The 18,693-nt window shown below is 40.6% G+C and overlaps 1 protein-coding gene across 1 annotated transcript in view; it reads left to right on the top strand.

The window, feature by feature from the left end:
* The window catches only part of cntn4 (contactin 4), a 201,273-nt gene that overhangs the window by 175,160 nt on the left and 7,420 nt on the right, over window positions 1-18,693 (top strand). The window contains exons 13-17 of the mRNA XM_075460236.1: window positions 4,734-4,909; window positions 9,184-9,304; window positions 9,906-10,064; window positions 10,744-10,893; window positions 14,136-14,206. Of these exons, the coding sequence (XP_075316351.1) occupies window positions 4,734-4,909; window positions 9,184-9,304; window positions 9,906-10,064; window positions 10,744-10,893; window positions 14,136-14,206 (677 nt within the window). The remainder of the gene's footprint in view (window positions 1-4,733; window positions 4,910-9,183; window positions 9,305-9,905; window positions 10,065-10,743; window positions 10,894-14,135; window positions 14,207-18,693) is intronic.

Genomic DNA, 18,693 nt, shown 5'->3' with positions numbered 1-18,693 from the left:
ATCCTGAGTTCCATCATCTTTTATTTTTATTTCTAAAATCCGAAGTAAGCCCACATCCACCTGATCCTCCCCTCTGACTGTAGATTTGACCCTTAAATTATCATTCAGTATCAATTTAATATCTTTCAAACATCACAAGCTTTGAAGAATAACAGGCACAGGGAGAGGGGAGAGGCTTTAATTACGCTTTTAAAGACTGTATCACATCTGTACACATGTCTAAAAACATGTCAAATGCATGAACAGAAAGAAGGGACTCACCTGTTGAGGAACACAAATTTCCTTATGTGGAAAGCCTAGTCGGAATGGTGGGATGTCGGGCTGGGTGGTGCAACCCCATTCATAGATACCTGATTAAGACTTCACTATGCCAGCTAAACAGCATTTTGGGATCAGCTCAGCACAAATAAGGTCACATTGGGAGTAAACACCAGTTGAATTAAGCTATGTGGAATAGTTACATTGTGTAGCCCACACAGTTATATCCAGCTGGAGATTTTGACAACACACATAAATCGGCTCTAGGCTCATGTGTTGCCAGGTCCACTTATAATGAGTGACTTTGGGCTTCTGGATTTGCCGTTTAGCTGGATGTCACAGAAGTACCAACTATTGGTTTAATTCTAGTACACCAAGACTAAATCCAAGCCTAGAGGAAAAAAATCTGAGGGTGAACTTTGATTCAAATTTTAGTTTCAAGGCTCATGAAGGTATTACAAAAACAGCTTTTTGTCACTTGAAAAGCATCCGTAGAATTAGGCCATTTCTTTTTTTGAGCAAGACTCATGAACACTTTTATGATGAGTAGGTTCGACCACCTTTTTTTCATCTACTATCTGGTTTGGTTAAGATTGCAATTAATCAGCTACAATTAATACAACATCTGCTACACCAGTGCTGACTAAGACCAATACGAGAGCTCGTGCTGCATCAATTTATTTGGTGTTGATTTTAAAATGATTTTATTACTTTATAACACAGTACACTGTGGAGAAAGATGAAGTACACCCTAAACGGGCCGCCAGTCCATCACAGGGCTATTTTTATACATCTTCGTATAGATTTGATGTTTTTAATCATCTTATTTATTCAGTTTTTTTTTTCTAGATTCTAGGTTTCTCAAACATTTCAATCTTTTGTATCACTGTTTATTGTATTGTATTTTATTTAACTTGGTGAAAGTATTATTTTACCATATTAAATTAGTCTCAGAGTGATATGTTATTGATTTGTCTTACGATTTGCATTATCTATCCTTAATCTTTCCATTTTGTTTAATTTTGTTCATTAGTCTCTGAACATCTGTTGTCAGGTTATTTGTAAAGCCCTTTGGAAAACATTCACTTTACGTGAAATGTGCTATATAGATAAAGATTAAGGCTGGGCGAGTTAACTCGTTATTATCGCGTTAACTCGTTCATTATTTAACGCCGATAAATATTTTATCGCGCATTAACGCAGGTTTTATTTATTAATTTTTACAAAAAATAAAAGTTTTGGGGGCTTTTGTGGCTTTAATAGATAGGAAGGTTCAGAGAGACAGGAAGCAGGGACAAAGAGAGGGGGAACGACACGCAGCACAGGGCCGTCCAATACAGGACTTGAACCGGGCCAGCTGCAGCGAGGACTATAGCCTCTTGTACATGGGGCGCCTGCTCAACCCACTACGCCACAAACCACCCCTGTTTTATTATTTATTTTATAATTGTAAAAGTCTGTTGCTCACAGGCTTTTATTTTGTAAAAATCTGTTGCTCACAGGCTTTTGTTTTGTAAAAGTCTGTTGCTGGTACTTTTACTCGGCCATTTTCATTTTAAAGTTCTTCCAGACGGCGGAGTCGACAGAACCAAAGTCATCTGTAAACACTGCCAAGTTGAATTGTCTTCACAGCGTAGTAGTTCCAGTCTAAAATATCACTTAAAGGCAAAACACACATAAAAACCTTTTTTCTACATAAAAATGCTGATGTTAAAAGTGTGTTTGCACAACAAATGTTATGGCACTTTCATTCATATGGCAGCACATTTAAAATAAAACTAAATGCTAAAAGCTATACACTACTTTTGAATAAATTTTTGGATTCTGCGTACAAATGCGATTAATCGTGATTAATCAGGGAAATCATGTGATTAATTTGATTAAAAATTTTAATCCTTACCCATACCTAATAAAGATTGATTGATTTTTATTTATTTTTTTAATTGTTTGTTTGTTTGTTTACAAACATCTGGTTGCTTAATTCGGTCACGAGATCTTGCACAGGATGCCTGTGGGGGCAAAGAAGACACACTGTTGGTGTGAGGGAGAAACCTGAGTGATGCTAAGTGTTTTGAGGGATGTGGATTTAATTTAAGGCTTTGGATGGGCGCCAACATTGCAGTTGCATTGAGGGATGTAACATTGACGTGAGTCATGGAATAGGACAGTGCTGTGTAACATGTAAATGAGAATTTAAATGGAATATTCTATCTGCACCTCGTGTGCACGTTACTATCAGAGCACTATCTTTTTTCGATAAAGGTCAGTAGCCGAAATATTGCTGTGAAAGTCACTGACAACAGATCAGTCTTGTGATATCAGATAGGAGGGTACTGAAGTTTGAAGTGTCAAATTCAAAGATTTGACTTGATCTGTGAACGTTAGGTGATAAATAAGATTTTTATCATTTATATTCGAATGAAAGCTTGAGAAGCTGAGACATATCTGCAGCAAGACTGAAGCAAATGCTGCCAATCAGTAACAGCTTTTTATTTTCAAGAGTGTTGAAGCTCATTATTCAGTATATTTTTCAACTGACAGTTGATCCCTTTTAGTTTGGAAAGCTGAAGTACCCGAGTTCAGAAGTAATCAGTGGTGAATGCTACCGTCTCGCTCAGTGACGACCAGTAGGTATGTGTTAATTAACATGCTGAACCCTCAGTTCTGAGCGGAGAAATTACACCTTGAGCAGGTTTAATCAGGTTCGGAACGGTTTGTGTGTCGAGTCATGAAGGAGACCAGTCGATATCTGTAAAATGTGAAAACGGTTCTGCATGAAAGTCAGTAGAGTTGGAGTTGATATTTTTGAAAACGAGCTCAATAACTTCTGTGCTTTCTGACACAGTTTTAAAGGTTGACATTTACTCTCATTTCTGTTATTGATTAGATGGAAGTAACCATGCCAACAGGTGTTTTTTAAATTCTCACAAGCCTGAGGATGGGAACAGTGAAAGTGTCCTATATGCGTCGTAACAAAAGGTCGATCGTTTTGGCTTCATAGCTTTGGAGCTGGTGCGGTGTCATTCAACAACGATTATGCAGAAACCAGTTGGAGTTTTCTGTCGCCATCCTCTCGTTTACAGTGACAGTGGGTAACAAGGCACCGTACAAGATTTAAATCAATCAAATTATGCTCAAGAGTCCAGCGTGTAGTTGTGTAACCAACCTTGATTGTCCATATAATCTGTTATAAATGATGACAGAGGAGGGTAATAAGGGAGCATATTCTCACCATCATTGTCAGACTGAATCCCTGGAGGCAGCGAGAGACCAGACAGCACACAGCACAAGGACAGGGGTTCAAGACAAGAAGCAGAAAATACACCAGTCCTTCAGAGGGAACAAAGAAAGAAATATGATTTACGGAACGTCTCCGTGTAGCACAAAGTGAAGAGTTGATTTTGGACAGATTAAGGTGACCGTCTCAGAAAAAAAAAAAAAACGTCTCCAGGCGCCTTATTCAAGGATATTTGTAAACCTTTTTATTTATTTTTTTTAGGTTTTCTGTTTTCCTCCTCGCTCTACGAGGTGTGGCCTGCATTCACAGGCAGAGCCAACCAGACACCCCTCGTGTGTTGTGACGCCGCAATCGTTCGCCGTTTAGCTGCAGCCACAGAAGACCGGGCCCCTCAGACACACTGACATCGTGTAAACAGCAAAACCTCCCAGCTGATAGCATTCTGGCTTGAAAACAAGCAAACAGCTAAAAGAAACACATTTGTTCGGTGGTGGTATGTGTGAGGGAGGGAGGAAGTCAATGGAATTAAGGTATTGAATTCACTCTGGATGAAGACTGCACTGCCGGCACTTTCTACATGAATCTATGCCTGTCCAGGGATCATTCGCCACGCTTAATTTAGTCCGAGTGCTCAGAGTGGCAATTTCAACCAAGTAATCATAGCACCCCCAAGAGGGAGACAGGTGTTTTGCCACTCTGAAAACAAAGCCTCGCCCTCTCGTCTCGACTCTCTCGTGTTCTTCCAGCTCCCTCCTCCGCTGCTCACACACAAGTGTAGATAAGGGACGCTCGCCTTATTCCCATGTGATGCCACTGTAATACACTGCAGGCTCGAAAAGAGAGTGGTGATGACTGGGAGAACTGCTGTTTACTGTTTTCCTGGCAGTGTGCTGTGGGAATCTCGGGCCTATTGGAGGGGAGTTCCAGGCTGATGGCTGAGCTGACAGTGACACATGGAGGCTCCACAGATTTAGGAGAGGCACGTCTCAGAGTCTCCACAGAGACGGGCTCAGGCTGAAACTAATTCCAGTTATTGCAGCTGTGCGCCCCAGTTTGCTGTGTGCTCTGTCCCGCATATCCTTCTATTAACTGAGTCTGACACATCCATAAGGATGATGGAAGGGCTTGGCTTTTTGCAAAGCCATTCGCTGCGCTGAATTCTGATACCCGGAGAAGAGGAGCAGAGCGTTTGTGTTTGATCCGACCGAGCACAACTGAGTGTGAATGTGTGTTTCAGAGCCGACCATCATCACCACCCCGCCCGCCACGATGGACGTCACCGTTGGGGAAAGCGTGGTCCTGCCCTGTCAAGTGAGCCACGACCCGTCCCTGGAGCTCAGGTTTACCTGGTTCTTCAACGAGCAGCTCATCCACTTCGGGAGCCACGGAGGATTCTTTGAAAAAGTCGGGGGTGTAAGTCCATAATCCATCTTTCATGGTTTCTGACAACCTGCAAGACTATCAGACCTCTGATTTTTAAACAATCTAGCCTGATGTGAGAGCTGAGCAGACTGTTCAGACATTTAAATGTTTTCATTGTTAGTGGTAAACTTGAAAAGGGCTAGAATGTGAAAACTATCTAAAATATCCTCACTTGTTGATTGGGCAGTTGACCTGGAGATATAGGACTTTGAAATGAAAACTCTACCCAGCAAACAGGTCAAATGAAAAAAAGGCAGCGGTGATAATAACCGTGTTAGGAGAGCTCTTCTCCACCTGAGAGTGTCTCAAAACAATTCCCAGACAGTATGACCATTTTGCTTTTTAATGCACACGTACATGTTAAGTGTTGTCTGCTCTTTAAATGCAGTCATGTGAAAAAGAAAGTACACCCTCAATCAGTTCTGAGCCTCTACGTATCAAGACATGAAAAATAAATCGGATCTTAACCAGGTCCTGACACTAGATCAATACAACCTCAGATGAACAACCACACATAGAATATTACACTGTGTCGCTGTTTATCGCGCAAAAATAAAGAAAAATGCAGAAGCAGTGTGTGAAGAACTAAGTTCAACCTTACTGCTTCCATAAGATGACTCCAGCAAATAACAGCAAGGTGCTCGTGATGAAATGCACTTAACTGATCATCAGTAAGTGTGAGCACCTCTATTAAAGCAGAGGTTCTGTCAGTTTGCTGCTCTGGAGCATTCAGGTGTGCATTAACACAATGCCAAGGAGGAAAGACATCAGCAATGCTCTTAGAGAAGCAACTTTTGCTGCCCACCAATCTCAGAAGGGTTATAAGGCCATTTCCAAACTATTTGGAATCCATCATTCTGAAAGTGGAAAAACATTCAAGACCGTTGCCAATCTCTTCCCAGGAGGGGACGTCCCAGCAAGTTTACCCCAAGGTCAACATGTTAAATGTTAAACTTCATGGCAGTACAATTAGAAAAAGGCTGGACAAGAATGGCTAAGAATCAAGGTGTTAGCAATGGTCCAGTCAAAGTCCAGACCTCTGACTGAAATCCTGTGGTGGGACCTTCAGAGAGCTGTGCATAAACTAACGCTGCAAACCTCAATGAACTGAAGCAACTTCGAAAAGAAGAGTGGCCCAAAGTTCCTCCAACAATGCGAGAGACTGATACATCATACAGAAAATTATTACTTCAGGTTATTGCTGCTGAAAGGTGTTCTACAAGCTACTGAATAATGGGAGGGGCTGCTCTATTGCATCTACTGTTTGGGTTAGTTTATGTTGAATAAATAATTGCACAGTGTAATACATCATGTGTTGTCACCTGATAGGGATCCGATGATTGTTTATGTCCTGATACATTCAATTCAATTCAATTCAGTTTTATTTATATCGCGCCAAATTACAACAAAAGTAATCTCAGGGCACTTAAATAATAAAGTCCAATTCAAGCCAATTGGAATTCAATTCATTGTAAGCATAATTATTTATAAAATAATCCAATTGATTCATATAGAGCCAATTCAAAAACTATTTCCTAGCTAAGGAAACCAACAGATTGCACAGAAACTTGTCTTCAGTCCAATCTCCCGTCCTGAGTGGCCTGAGGCGACTGTGGAAAGGAACGACTCCCTTTTAACAGGAAGAGACCTCTGGCAGAACCAGAACCAGGAAGAGTGGCCATCCGCCTCGACCAGCTGGGGTTTGAGAAGACAGAAAAGATGGGGGGTGGGGGGGACCACTGTAACACCATTCAAAGGATACCTGTTGGAACAGGGAAACACGAGTTAATGACCACAATAATGTCACATGTACATAATATCATTTGAGAAATTAAACGGGGGAAAAAGAGAGTAAAGTGAGGAAAGATGTGACAGATGAGGCCCCCCAGCAGTCTAGGCCTATAGCAGCTTAACTATGGGATGTTTCACCTGTGTCGGACATCCCGGAGCTGCAAATAAAACCAATTTCATATATTAGGCTACCCAAAACGTATTATTATTTTTATTAGTTTATTAGTTTTAAATCAATAAGTGAACAGTGTTTGTCTATATTTGTGGCTCCTATATAGTCTCATGACTATATAAAACACATTATCATTATTATTATTATTATTAGTAGTAGTAGTAGTAGTAGTAGTAGTAGTAGTAGTAGTATTATTATTATTATTAGAGACAGCCTGGCTAATACTTGTTCAGAAGGGTTAAGGGTTTCAAGATGAGTCGAGTTAAAATGACTGACTTATTTATCCCTGCAGCCCAAAGCGGATCAGGCTCAGGTGACCAGTACCTCAAACCTCAAACTCCTCCCTCAAACAGGGTTTTCCAATGGCAGATGAAGAATTGTAACTCAGAAAATATAGATTTATATTAAAGTAGATTCCCTAAGTCTTGTCCTTGAAAAGAATTTAAGGTTTTCTTCTCACCTTCACCGTATTGTTAAGGAATTCCTTAGATAATTTGAGCTGTTGGACAAAAAGACACGAGCAACCATCAGAAGGAAAAAATCTGTGACGAGTTGATGAGTGAATTAACCGGAACACAATTTACAATTTGTCCCGTCTTCTACAGTTGGATCTACTTTCTGCAGCTGTGCTCTTTCAGCCACTTTACAGTTAATTATCTCTTTTTAGTTTTACAATGTAAGATGTCTCCACTCAGTTATTTTAGAGTGGTTTCGTGTCCACGGGGCAGTGTGGCGCATCATTTACCAGTCTGCTGGGGAGTTGGTTGCAGCCCACTTAGCTTCCGCACATGTCGGCAATCAAGGACTCATACAACAGGAAGATCACTTCATTGACAGAAAAGAAGTCAAGATCCACTTCTCTTGTATTCACAACATTTTTTGTTCTATTTTCTACTGCGGTTTCTTTACCTGTGTGCTGCTTGTGTGAGGTGATGACACGTAAACCAAAGACTGTTCTGCTAAACGTGTAAACTACTGTAAATGTCAATTTTTCTCAACTAAGGAGGCATTTTAAGAGATTCAGTCCAACACCCTTCACTAAATCCCTTTGCTAAGAGGAGATTTAGCCTTAAGTGTCACACTTAACGAGAAAATTTAAGGTGCTTTGTGCAGATGGGCCCCAGATTTCAACATGCTAATTGCCAATTCCACTCAAAGCTCTCATTTTCCACTCATTGCTTTCATTATTTTTGCATGCATCACTGTATGCTGACCTCCCTGTAAGCGCAGACCTCCACCAGCGTGTGTCTCACAGTAACACCAACCACATATCTGCTTTTTGTCTTGTTGAAATGCATTTTTCACAGATAAGCAGCTGATCTAAATGAAAGACTGACCTTATTGAGGCTGGTTGTGGAATCCTCTGTCTGTCTGCGCATCTGTGCTTTTGTGAAAATCCCAACACATAAAAGACATCGATTGATTTTCAACCCCTTCAGAGATTTCTATGAATAAAGGTCGAGAGGTGACTGTGAAGATTCATCGGTCCATTCATTGGCTCGTAATAAATTCAGCCGCAGTGCAGAGGGGATGTTTGTATCATGTTTATATATTATTTATGGACACGGAATTCCTGCCTCTGGTTTTATTTTTGAATGAAATTTACATACAGACCCCTCAACCAGTCTCAGTCGTTCTGTGAATACTTTAAAAGGTTTGCAGCTCAACATCTCACCATGAGGTGTTCAGTCTCGTTTTGTTTAGCAAAACGAATTCAAGGCTCCTTTAAACACCTCCGACCGTAAAGATGAGCAAAGTGCACTGGTGGATTTCTGTTTCTGTTCTGGATTTAGGTGTTTCTTGGAGCATGATTTAAAGACTCCTCCACTTAATAAATTGCTGTTCATCTCCACTTACATTGATTAAGCTCCCAGACACTTCACAGAATTCTTACTGTCACTGTGCCATAGCTTTCAGCCAACTCCAATTTATTACAGCACAACCTGCTCGCCTCCACTCTGATAAAATGATAATGTAGGAGTGGGAATTGCAATTAGAGAAAGCCTCTCTTAAAGAACTAAATATCAGACTAGCCATTAGGCTGCTCCATATAAAATCCCACAATCCCAATCAAACCATTAGGGCAAGTGCATTACTGTAATTACAGCGAATGAAATAAACGCATGGAGTGGTATTTCCATGCTCCGTTTGGGATATGGAAGGAGAGGCCGCGTGAGGAATTGTGGATTCATCTTTCAAGACACATACATGAGAACACGTTTCCTTTTCTGAATCACAATGGCTTTATGGTTACTTATGGAAGCATGTGTGTGTGTGTGCTTGTGTGTGCGCTGAATGGCAGCAGCATTCGGCCGGAGACATTATGATTCGGAACATCCAGCTGAGGCATGCGGGGAAGTACACGTGCGCCGTGCAAACCAAGGTGGACAGCATCTCCATCGCCATGGACTTGGTCGTCAGAGGTAAGTCGGGACACTGTGTGTTCCACCTTTTTTTTGAGCTGTTCAAACACTGTGTAAGGTTTCCTCTAGGGGTGGGACCATATGCTTTGGTCACGATTCGATTTGTATCACGATTCTTGATAATTGCGATTCTACAAGTATTGCGATTCGATATATTCAGTAATCCTTCTTAAAAAACAAACAAGTTGAATCATACACTTCTAGAATGAATAGTACATGAATCAATTTTTTTCGCTCACCCCTAGTTTCCTCATAGTTAAATTAGGTGTCAGTGTGTAAGTGATTTACGCTCAGTTGGACTGGATGGGCGTCACTGATGAAGAAATTAAGGAGTAGACTGAAAAGTTGGGCACGTAGAAAAAACTCTGTTCAAGGTTTAAAGGAAATTTACTGTCTAATTAGACCGAATAGCTCCCAAAGGTTTCCCACTGAACTGACTTCGCTGCAGTAGCCGCAGGTGCTGAAACCACCCCGACTCTCTCCACCATCTCTCCATCTCTTCCTGATTTACATCCCCCACCCCTTCTCCTTTCCTCCCTCCCCCACCTCCATTTTCTCTATCTTTCTCGTCTCTTTCCTGCCTGGCTGTGCCATCTATCAGGTCCCCCGGGGCCCCCCACCAGCATCCATGTTGAAGAAATCACTGATACCACAGCCACTCTGTCCTGGAGGCCCGGCCCTGATAATCACAGTCCAATTACGGCATACACCATCCAGGCCAGGACACCATTTTCCCTGGGGTGGCAGGCTGTCACCACAGGTAAGCTCTCTCCAACCAGCCGTGGCCTCCTCCAATCACAAGGAGGGGGTCGCTCTTCATTCTGCCTCGCCTGCGAAAAATATCGCAGCTGTAATTTTTTACTCCAGCACCAAATGGCACACAATAGCACCGGGATCATTGACCGCAATTTTATCGGACCCCTGGGAGCCCTGAAACATGGATCTAGTCCTGATGATGAGGCATGTTGCCAAGGCTGTAATTTGATCGTGTGCTTATGTGATAGCAGCAGAGTATTTTTTTCCCCCACATCCTTTTCAATGGGACCCTTAGTATTCACGGGTTATGGGTATAATGTGCTTTTATCCTACACTGTATACCTTGCTCTATTGATACCTTTGTGACTCTGTGACACTTTTTATCTGAGATCATTTTTCTGGCCTCATTGATTTGCAGCGTCTGGGTCATATACTTGAAACACAACATGACTTTGTAGGTACCATTTTCAATGGAGTCACAGGGATTTAGAAAATGAAAACTGATTTCAGTTTGGATACACAATGCACAATATCATTTGCGGTTTGTTTAACATGTTATCAGACAGGTAAAATGATTTTGAATGCACTCATCTGCTGTAGCTGAGCTGGCACACACGTAGAAAACACACACAAACACACATGAAGTGTTGAAACTGAGGGGAGCATTCTGTGTTTCATGCCAGTTCCTGAGATGGTGGGGGGCAACCTGCTGACAGCTACAGTAATAGATCTGAGCCCTTGGGTGGAGTATGAGTTTCGAGTCCTGGCAAGCAACAGAATTGGGACCGGCGAGCCCAGCAAGCCGTCCAAACAAGCAAGGACAAAGAGCACCTGTATGTACTGAAACTCTTTTGAAAAAATGCCATTTCTTTCTGTCAAGGATTACTGGAATGTTGGATGAATAGTTGAACATTTAATTAGAGTCAAAAATGCTCAAAAAGAACTCCTACTGCTGCAAAAAGATGTTTTAGAGTCTGGAAAAAGGCAAATATTACGAATGAGTATTTGTAGGCAGACTCAAAAGTCCTGTTCACACCTGACATTACGATCCGTCCTGATGGCCATCTGTCCCTATGCAAATAAACACAAAGCCTACGTCACATGGTCAGCTGTCAGTGAAGCAAGAACCAGGGCATCAGCTATTCTGTATCTGACCGGGAGCCAATGTAAAGACTTGAGAACTGAAGCGATGTGATCTGATCTCTTTGTGACTATATTTCAGCAGGTCTACTGGTGTATCTGTTATCTTATATTGTTCTCACACCAAAAGTAACGGGTTTAAATGTTTCTGTTTTTTCTCTTTTTTTTTAATGCGACTACAACCGATAAAACAAGTCGATTAATGCCTTTCCCCATTGTGTCCAGTAGCATTAGCGTCAGTGGGGTAAAACTTATTGGTCCAGTATAACTGGAACAGGCCGGTCACCATAACAACATGGAGGATGGTATTGATCTGTATTCTGGTTTGTGATAATGTGTATCTGATGACCACGGCTCTGACTGACCCTGGATGTCAGAACTACATGGCAGGATGGCGAATAAGCTTTTTTTCTTTTTTTTAAAAAAGAGCTTTGCCTCATCTTTCATGAATTCTCTCTCATAGGTCCTGTTTGCATTTAAACATTCTTGATTGTGATTATTTTGAAATATAATCACTGTCTGTAGTTTTAGATAAACACCACACTTGAGACTATGTGAGCTTCCCTGTTGTGTCCACAGGCTACAATAACTATTTAGAGGGCAGTAAGTGGAGCTTGTTCAGGTCACGGTCTGTTAAAAGGCGACTCCCTGGACCAACGGGACAGATCCAGAGCTTTGGCTTTGTTGACTGTCGCTACAGATATTGATCTAAAAGGCAAACAGGAGGTTTTCTGGATTTTCTGTGAATGATACATCCTGTGAGCTTGGACTGGGCTTTTTGCAGAGTGTATTTTTTCCATGGATCCAGGAGAGCAGCTCACAAAAACATCTGCTGCTTTCATGAAGTCACATCAGGTCAGCATTTGGTCCTCAGACTGCTAAACGAATGTGGATAAATGTGTCCTGGACCACATCTAAATGCATCCTGAGTGCATTAACGGGATGATCAGATCACATGTTAGTAGCAGGTCTAAACAGCCTTTAAACAACTCTTTTTTATTATTACTTTATTTAACAAACAGATTTAACATGTTAACCTTGTAGCACCCAAGCATATGAATAATCATTTTAAAAAATCATTTTGGCTCTTCTTGCATCTTTTTGGGTGGGAATAAACCAATATTTTTGGAATTGGGCTATTTTTGATCATTTTAGGCAATGTTGCATATTTGCAACTGTGGGCTTTCCTGATTAATTTTGTTCACAAAACCAAGTCATTCTCTGCAGATCGTTTGGCAAAAAAGGTAGAGTGAAAGTTCACCAGTAACTGCTGCTACCACAATAAAATGTATATAATAGACCTTTATTGAACATTCTTAATACAAAGTGTGGAACGCAACCATCATAAACTTACCATTCAACAACAAATCAAACAGATTTCACAGATCTTTGTTTTGAAAAAGTGAAGCACATATAAAATGCAAAAAAAGTAATGTAAATAAAAATGTAATGTAAATAAAAAATGTGCACATGAAGCTAATAAAAAAATGCAAAAAAAATAGTCATAATAATACAATTTGGAGACCTGACCTCCCATTACCGCTGTGAAAGGTGGACAAAGCAGACCACACCAAACGAGAGCAGAGCGAACTAGAACAGACCACCGCAAAGCAGAGTGTAATTCACTGAGCCAAGAAAACTGTCGGCACATAAAATGTAATGTAAAAAAATATAACACATGAATGTAAATAATGTATGTAAATTTAAAAAATCAAATAATGTATTGTAAATAAAAATATAAATAAAAATAAAATGTAAATAAATAATGTAAATTAATAAAAAGCTTGTTGCATATCTGCAACTGTGGGTGCTACAAGGTTAAAGGTAGGGTAGGAGATCCTGGATTTTGAGTCCAGCGAAGCTGCATTTTGAAAATACACAGGTAAAAAGTCCCAACCCTTTTCTTCACTTTCCCCCCGAAGGCACGCCTCTAGAGTACATGAACGCGCACGAGCACGAAGGTGCACGAGCGCTGTTCTGACAGCAAGCATCGATCGTTGCCGTATTTAATATTTAGTATATGATAACTATACGTTTAATAATGCTAGGTGCTAGCCAAGCTGGCTCTGGTTTAGCTTCCTGCCAAGCATCTGGACGCGTAATTCGTTCACGGAGCAGGGTACGCGCACAGGGGGGAGGAGGGGGAGGGAGGAGCAGATTGCAGTTTGATAGACGCATCAGAATCCAATCATTTTTAACGGTCCGTTCAGTATGATTGGATAGTGTTTTTCCTGGATTGTTCGTTCTAGAGGCCACTAAAACTTTTCATATTTGTGTCAAAACTTTTAATTAATTGGTTGCAATGGGGGTGTGAAGAGTATTTCAAGCAATATGTAAAAAAAATGGTCCAGAAAAAGATCCCCTACCCCACCTTTAATAGGAATATTTACGTTGTAAAAGGTAGATCTTTCCCAGTTTTTTACATTAAACTAACTTCCTATCACTGTAACTGCTTAAATAAGTCTAGTTCCAATCTGACAGTTAGGGCACATGTTACATGTGTGAGCAATGCGTTCAGCAGCTCCCTGGTCCTTTGCTGCATCTCAGTCCACTGCACTGTCTCCACATCTCCTCTGAATTTCCCTACAGGCGATGTACACCACTTTAATGTAAGTGGCATACATTTTCATTACTTGCCAAAACACTTATTTGCAGTTGGATATTACTCCTTATCTCCGACAGAAAAATCTAAATCCTTCTCCGACTGGTCGGGGAGAAAATGTAAGCTGTCTCTGAATGCAGCCAGCTGTTTCTCATGTTAGATCCTTTGTGTGTGTTTATTTTTTTGGACTCAGCAGATAGAGGTTTGCTGATCAGGACGTGTTGACGTGCACATTGTTTGTCATGTGGGAGCAGCAGGAGAGAAAATGATTGCATGTTCCTTTAGAGTTCCATAGGAAGCCGACAGCTAAGTTGTTCTGTCTTCTTCCTGCAGCTCCAAAGGTCACACCGGCTAATGTGAGTGGAGGCGGAGGCAGTCGCTCTGAATTAGTCATCACATGGGAGGTAAGCGAGCTTGTTCAGGACCCTCTCACCCATGGAGGAGGCAGCCAGACATCGTTTTTCTCTTTGGATCCGGGCCCCTGTTTCATTAATAACAAGTGAACGGCTTAATGTATGGCATTTCATTTTTAAAAACACAGAGGCAATAACTGCTGCTGTCACCCAGGCAGAGAGAAAAACGCCTCTGAGGTTTCGATAGGATAATTAAACTAAATGGTTCTTTCAAAGTCCCAACTTGTATTCTAGATTACTTTCTTTTTCTTTCTTTCTGTCTTTTTTTCTTCCGTCTTGCTCTCTTACTTTCTGTTCCTACAAAGCTCCTGCATATCAACCAGGCTTCAAAAGCTTCTATTTATTCAGGCTGCTCGAAACCATCCTGCTGTGAAATGTTTCTCAGAATCTTTCTTGATGTTTCAATTCACAAAAGTTAAATTAAAGTGGAACGTCTGCTTAACAAAGCTGCTATTTTTCCTCAGCCCTGAAAAATCCTCAGGCATTTTCTTTTTGACACAAAAGCAGGGATGAGGGGTAGCGTGTTCAATTTTAACATTCACCTGAAGACACAAGGGCAGACTGGACTTTTCTGTTTGCCCAGAAGCTGTGGGTGAAGACACAAATAAATGCCTAAACCTCAGGCTTATGATGTAGTTAACCGTACCTTTTGGAAAAAGTAAAGATGGGGTTAACTTTCTGCCTTTAAGATTACATGAATTCCCCTGAACAGAGGGCAATGTTGGCCTGATGGTAGTAGGAAAGAAAGAGTTCAGTTTAGGCAAGGCAAGGCATCTTTATTTATAAAGCGCATTTCATACCACAGGCAACTCAATGTGCTTTACATAAAGACAAGGCATTTAAAAGAACAGCATAAAGCAGCATGAAAACAAGCAATTTAAAGAGAATAAAAAAATAGAATAAAAATTAAAACACAGTTAAAAGCAATCAAAGAAGAGGGGAAAAAGAAAAATATAAACTCAACCATAAGCACACCGAAAGAGAAATGTTTTTAACCTGGATTTAAAAGTGCTTACAGTTGAGGCTGATTTCAGTTCAGTTCAGTAGATCTAATCATTCAACAATTCACTGGCTAACTTCTATTAAAAGAATGATCCAACACTTTAGTCACACTTAAGCCCTTGTAACACAAGAACTGCATTTCATTAAACTGCTGCCAACTGATGTGTGAATGATCATTTCGGTGGTTTTCCGTAACACTTTGAGAGGGAAATTTGGACCGAATCACACATGAGTATCACTTCAACACGGCACAAGCATGAACGCTGTGGTCACATCAACGTACAGACGGTAATCTGAGAGACCAAGTTATCAAATAAACTGAAACAGCACTGTTCAAACTATCCTGCTCCATGGTTTCACGTACAGTAATTATCCGCAGCACCAAATGTTTGTTTTTTTCTCAGCCAAATGAATGAGAAAGTGAGCTGTAGCCTAAGATTCTGCTCACTGATCATATGCCAGTATTTCAACTACCGTCCCCCGCTGCAGTTTTTCTTCTTACAAAACGAAAACTGCAACTCGAGCAGAACTAACAGTTTTGTATGGTAAATCCAGCTTCTCTTCTGACGGTGTGGAAATGATTGCCTCAGGTGAAGTAAACATCATAAAGTTTGTCTCCAACTGTTAACAGTCACAAAGCACAATTAAAGCCTCACAAGTACAACAGACTGTTCAACAAGCTTAAACATGTAGAAAAGTGCTATTTTCCCCATCTTCCATTCACAACCGCGATGTTTCACACAACCACTGTGCGCTTGTCACGGTTATATATAGTATATGGTTATGGCGATGCGAGATGTTGTTGTAAGAGAAGTGTGACTCTATAAGGATTGTTATATCTCACTTCGTTACTGTCCAATCACACATACTTTGCTGCTCTTCATTCACTTTTGCAGACATGTCTGCAAGAGGACTGAAGAATGTCGGAATGCTTCAACAGGCTGATGAAGCCATTAATGTCACATATCTCATGTGTGGAAAGGGGGATATAAATCAAAATACACAAGCATTAATATGACAGAGTATTCACGCCCAAATATTAGGAAGTTATCATGTTTTTGGCTGAATGTAACTCAGTGACATGTTGGTCTTAAAGGGAATATACCCTTAATATGACAGCCACATTGTATCTTCATCATGAGCTGTCTGAAACTTCTTTTTTCATATTCTGCATTTTAACTGCAACATCATATCTTATGAGTTAAAGGGATAGTTCGCCTCTTTTGACATGAAGCTGTATGACATCCCATATTAGCAACATCATTTATGAACATTTTCTTACCCCCTGCTGTGTCCTGTGAGCCGAGTTCCAGCCTCGTTTTGGTCCGGCTAGTTGGCTGGGGTTTAAAAAATAAAGCGTTTTGCTTCTCAAAACAATATGCATTCAAAAGAGTAATACATTTGCATCACAAAATCGTTCTCCAGGAAAAAGTCAGACCTCACAATCGCTTGGCTCTATTTTTGCCTCCCTTCATATCAATGCATTCAGCCACCTGCCAACAGCCGCACCTGTTACGGTGTTTACTGCTCGGAAGCAGGGGACTGCTCGGTCTGCTCTTCGGTCTGCACAGTTTACACAGCACGTAGTGATACGAAGGTAGAGAGAAATAGCGCCAAGCGATTGTGAGGTCTGACTTTTTTTGTTGTTGTTTTTTGTTGAACAATTTTGTGATGCAAATGTATTACTCTTTTGAACGCATATTGTTTTGAGAAGCAAAACGCTTTATTTTTTAAACCCCAGCCAACTAGCCGGACTACCTTCATCAACACCAAAACGAGGCTGGAACTCGGCTCACAGGACGCAGCGGGGGGTAAGTCAATGTTCATAAATGATGTTGCTAATATGGGATGTCATACAGCTTCCTGTCAAAAGAGGCGAACTATCCCTTTAAACTGTTCACACGAAAAACCATATTGAACAAAATGCTGCACATAGCACAAACCTCGCCTCCCTCCTTTGAAGACTTTGTGGCCTCTTTAAGCAAAGACAAGAGAATGACATCTGTCCTGATGTAGAAACACTCATATGAGTCTTATGCCCCCCCCCCCCCCCCCCCCCCCCCCCCCCCCCGCTGCTTGTAGGGCCACTACTTTACAGAACATCATAATGGGTCATATTTAAGGGTATGAACATATACCTATATTTGAGTTAGAGGACTCATTGGTTTTACCAGATTTTATGCATTAGATCATGAGCCTTTGCAAGCCTCTGAGCTACTTTTTTACTTCCTGTACTTTGATGCAGGTTCATTTAAGTTTCCTTTATCCAAAGACTGCCGTTCCAGAACTGGTCTTTGTTTCAAGATCTCATCTGGACTTTCTTGAGGTTTATGAATTCTTTGCACCTTGTGAAAAATCCCGCTGGAATTTTTTTGTTTGTTTTGTTTGTTCTTCTGTTTTGTTTTTGTAACCATGAAAAAAAGAGATCCTCTTTTCACCCTCCACTGTTTTTCTCTAGAGACACTAAGACCTCTTTGTGTTGTTGTGCTCACCAGTGTATTCGATTTCTCTCAGAATGTAAAAAAAAATGTCCACTACTGTTGTTATTTCAGTCTCTGATGGATTTCCTTTGTCTTTGCAACACAAAGATTGTCCGTTTCATTCACACCGAGAGCTCTTTTGACAGCATGTTAAAGAAATAATGGAGCATCCCTGAAAGGGGCCATTCTACATATCAAAGAGCAGTAGTTCCTAATTTTTTTAATTAAAAGTGGGTAGTTTGTTTTTAAAGGACATATTCATTATACATAAGCCTGCGACTTAAATACAACTTTGTAAAAACAGAAAAAAATGTGTCTCTTCCCAAATATTTACACTTTGAATTATTTCTCAGCATATAAATCGGTGTAATCTTTTGTTGTGTATTTCATTTCAAGTGAAAAGGCAACAATTAAAGTTACAATAGGTTTTTTAAACTTGATATTAAAGGCATTTTACCAAGAAACATTCAAAGTCTGTCACATGAGAAGTTCTCACACAAATAAACCGATAGAAGTGACTGTGGGAGACCTCATGCTATTAATGCTGCTTGAGAAGTCTGTCCTTTTACATTCACAAATTCTGTCGGATTTGCAATAGATATTCAGTTATATATTCTAAGAGCTATGCACAGGTCAGTCAGTTAGATACAAAATGTAATAACTTCCGAGCAAACTGTTATGAGCCTCTCTATTGAACCATTTTTTTCTTAAATAACAAATAAATGCAAAACAAATTCATTGTAAGAGGTCAGAGCCTCGACAAAGCCACAATTCTCTTGAGAGCATCGATAACCATGCTGCTCCACAGTTCATGTACAGTATCTAGATCCCAGTCTGAGTCGCCACACTGCTCTTCCTCTAACTTCACTAAAAATGTAATGAATGCATGTATCTTTTAGTAGACAGGAGTTAAGAGGGTTGGTTTATCCACTAGAACGGAGTCTTCTGCTATAAATGTCTGGGGCATGTTATCAGACTGCAGCTGAGCTTGTGTTA

The sequence above is a fragment of the Odontesthes bonariensis genome, chromosome 3 (genome assembly GCF_027942865.1).
Source record: "Odontesthes bonariensis isolate fOdoBon6 chromosome 3, fOdoBon6.hap1, whole genome shotgun sequence".
NCBI lineage: Eukaryota > Metazoa > Chordata > Actinopteri > Atheriniformes > Atherinopsidae > Odontesthes > Odontesthes bonariensis.
This window is presented reverse-complemented; position numbering and strand designations above follow the sequence as displayed.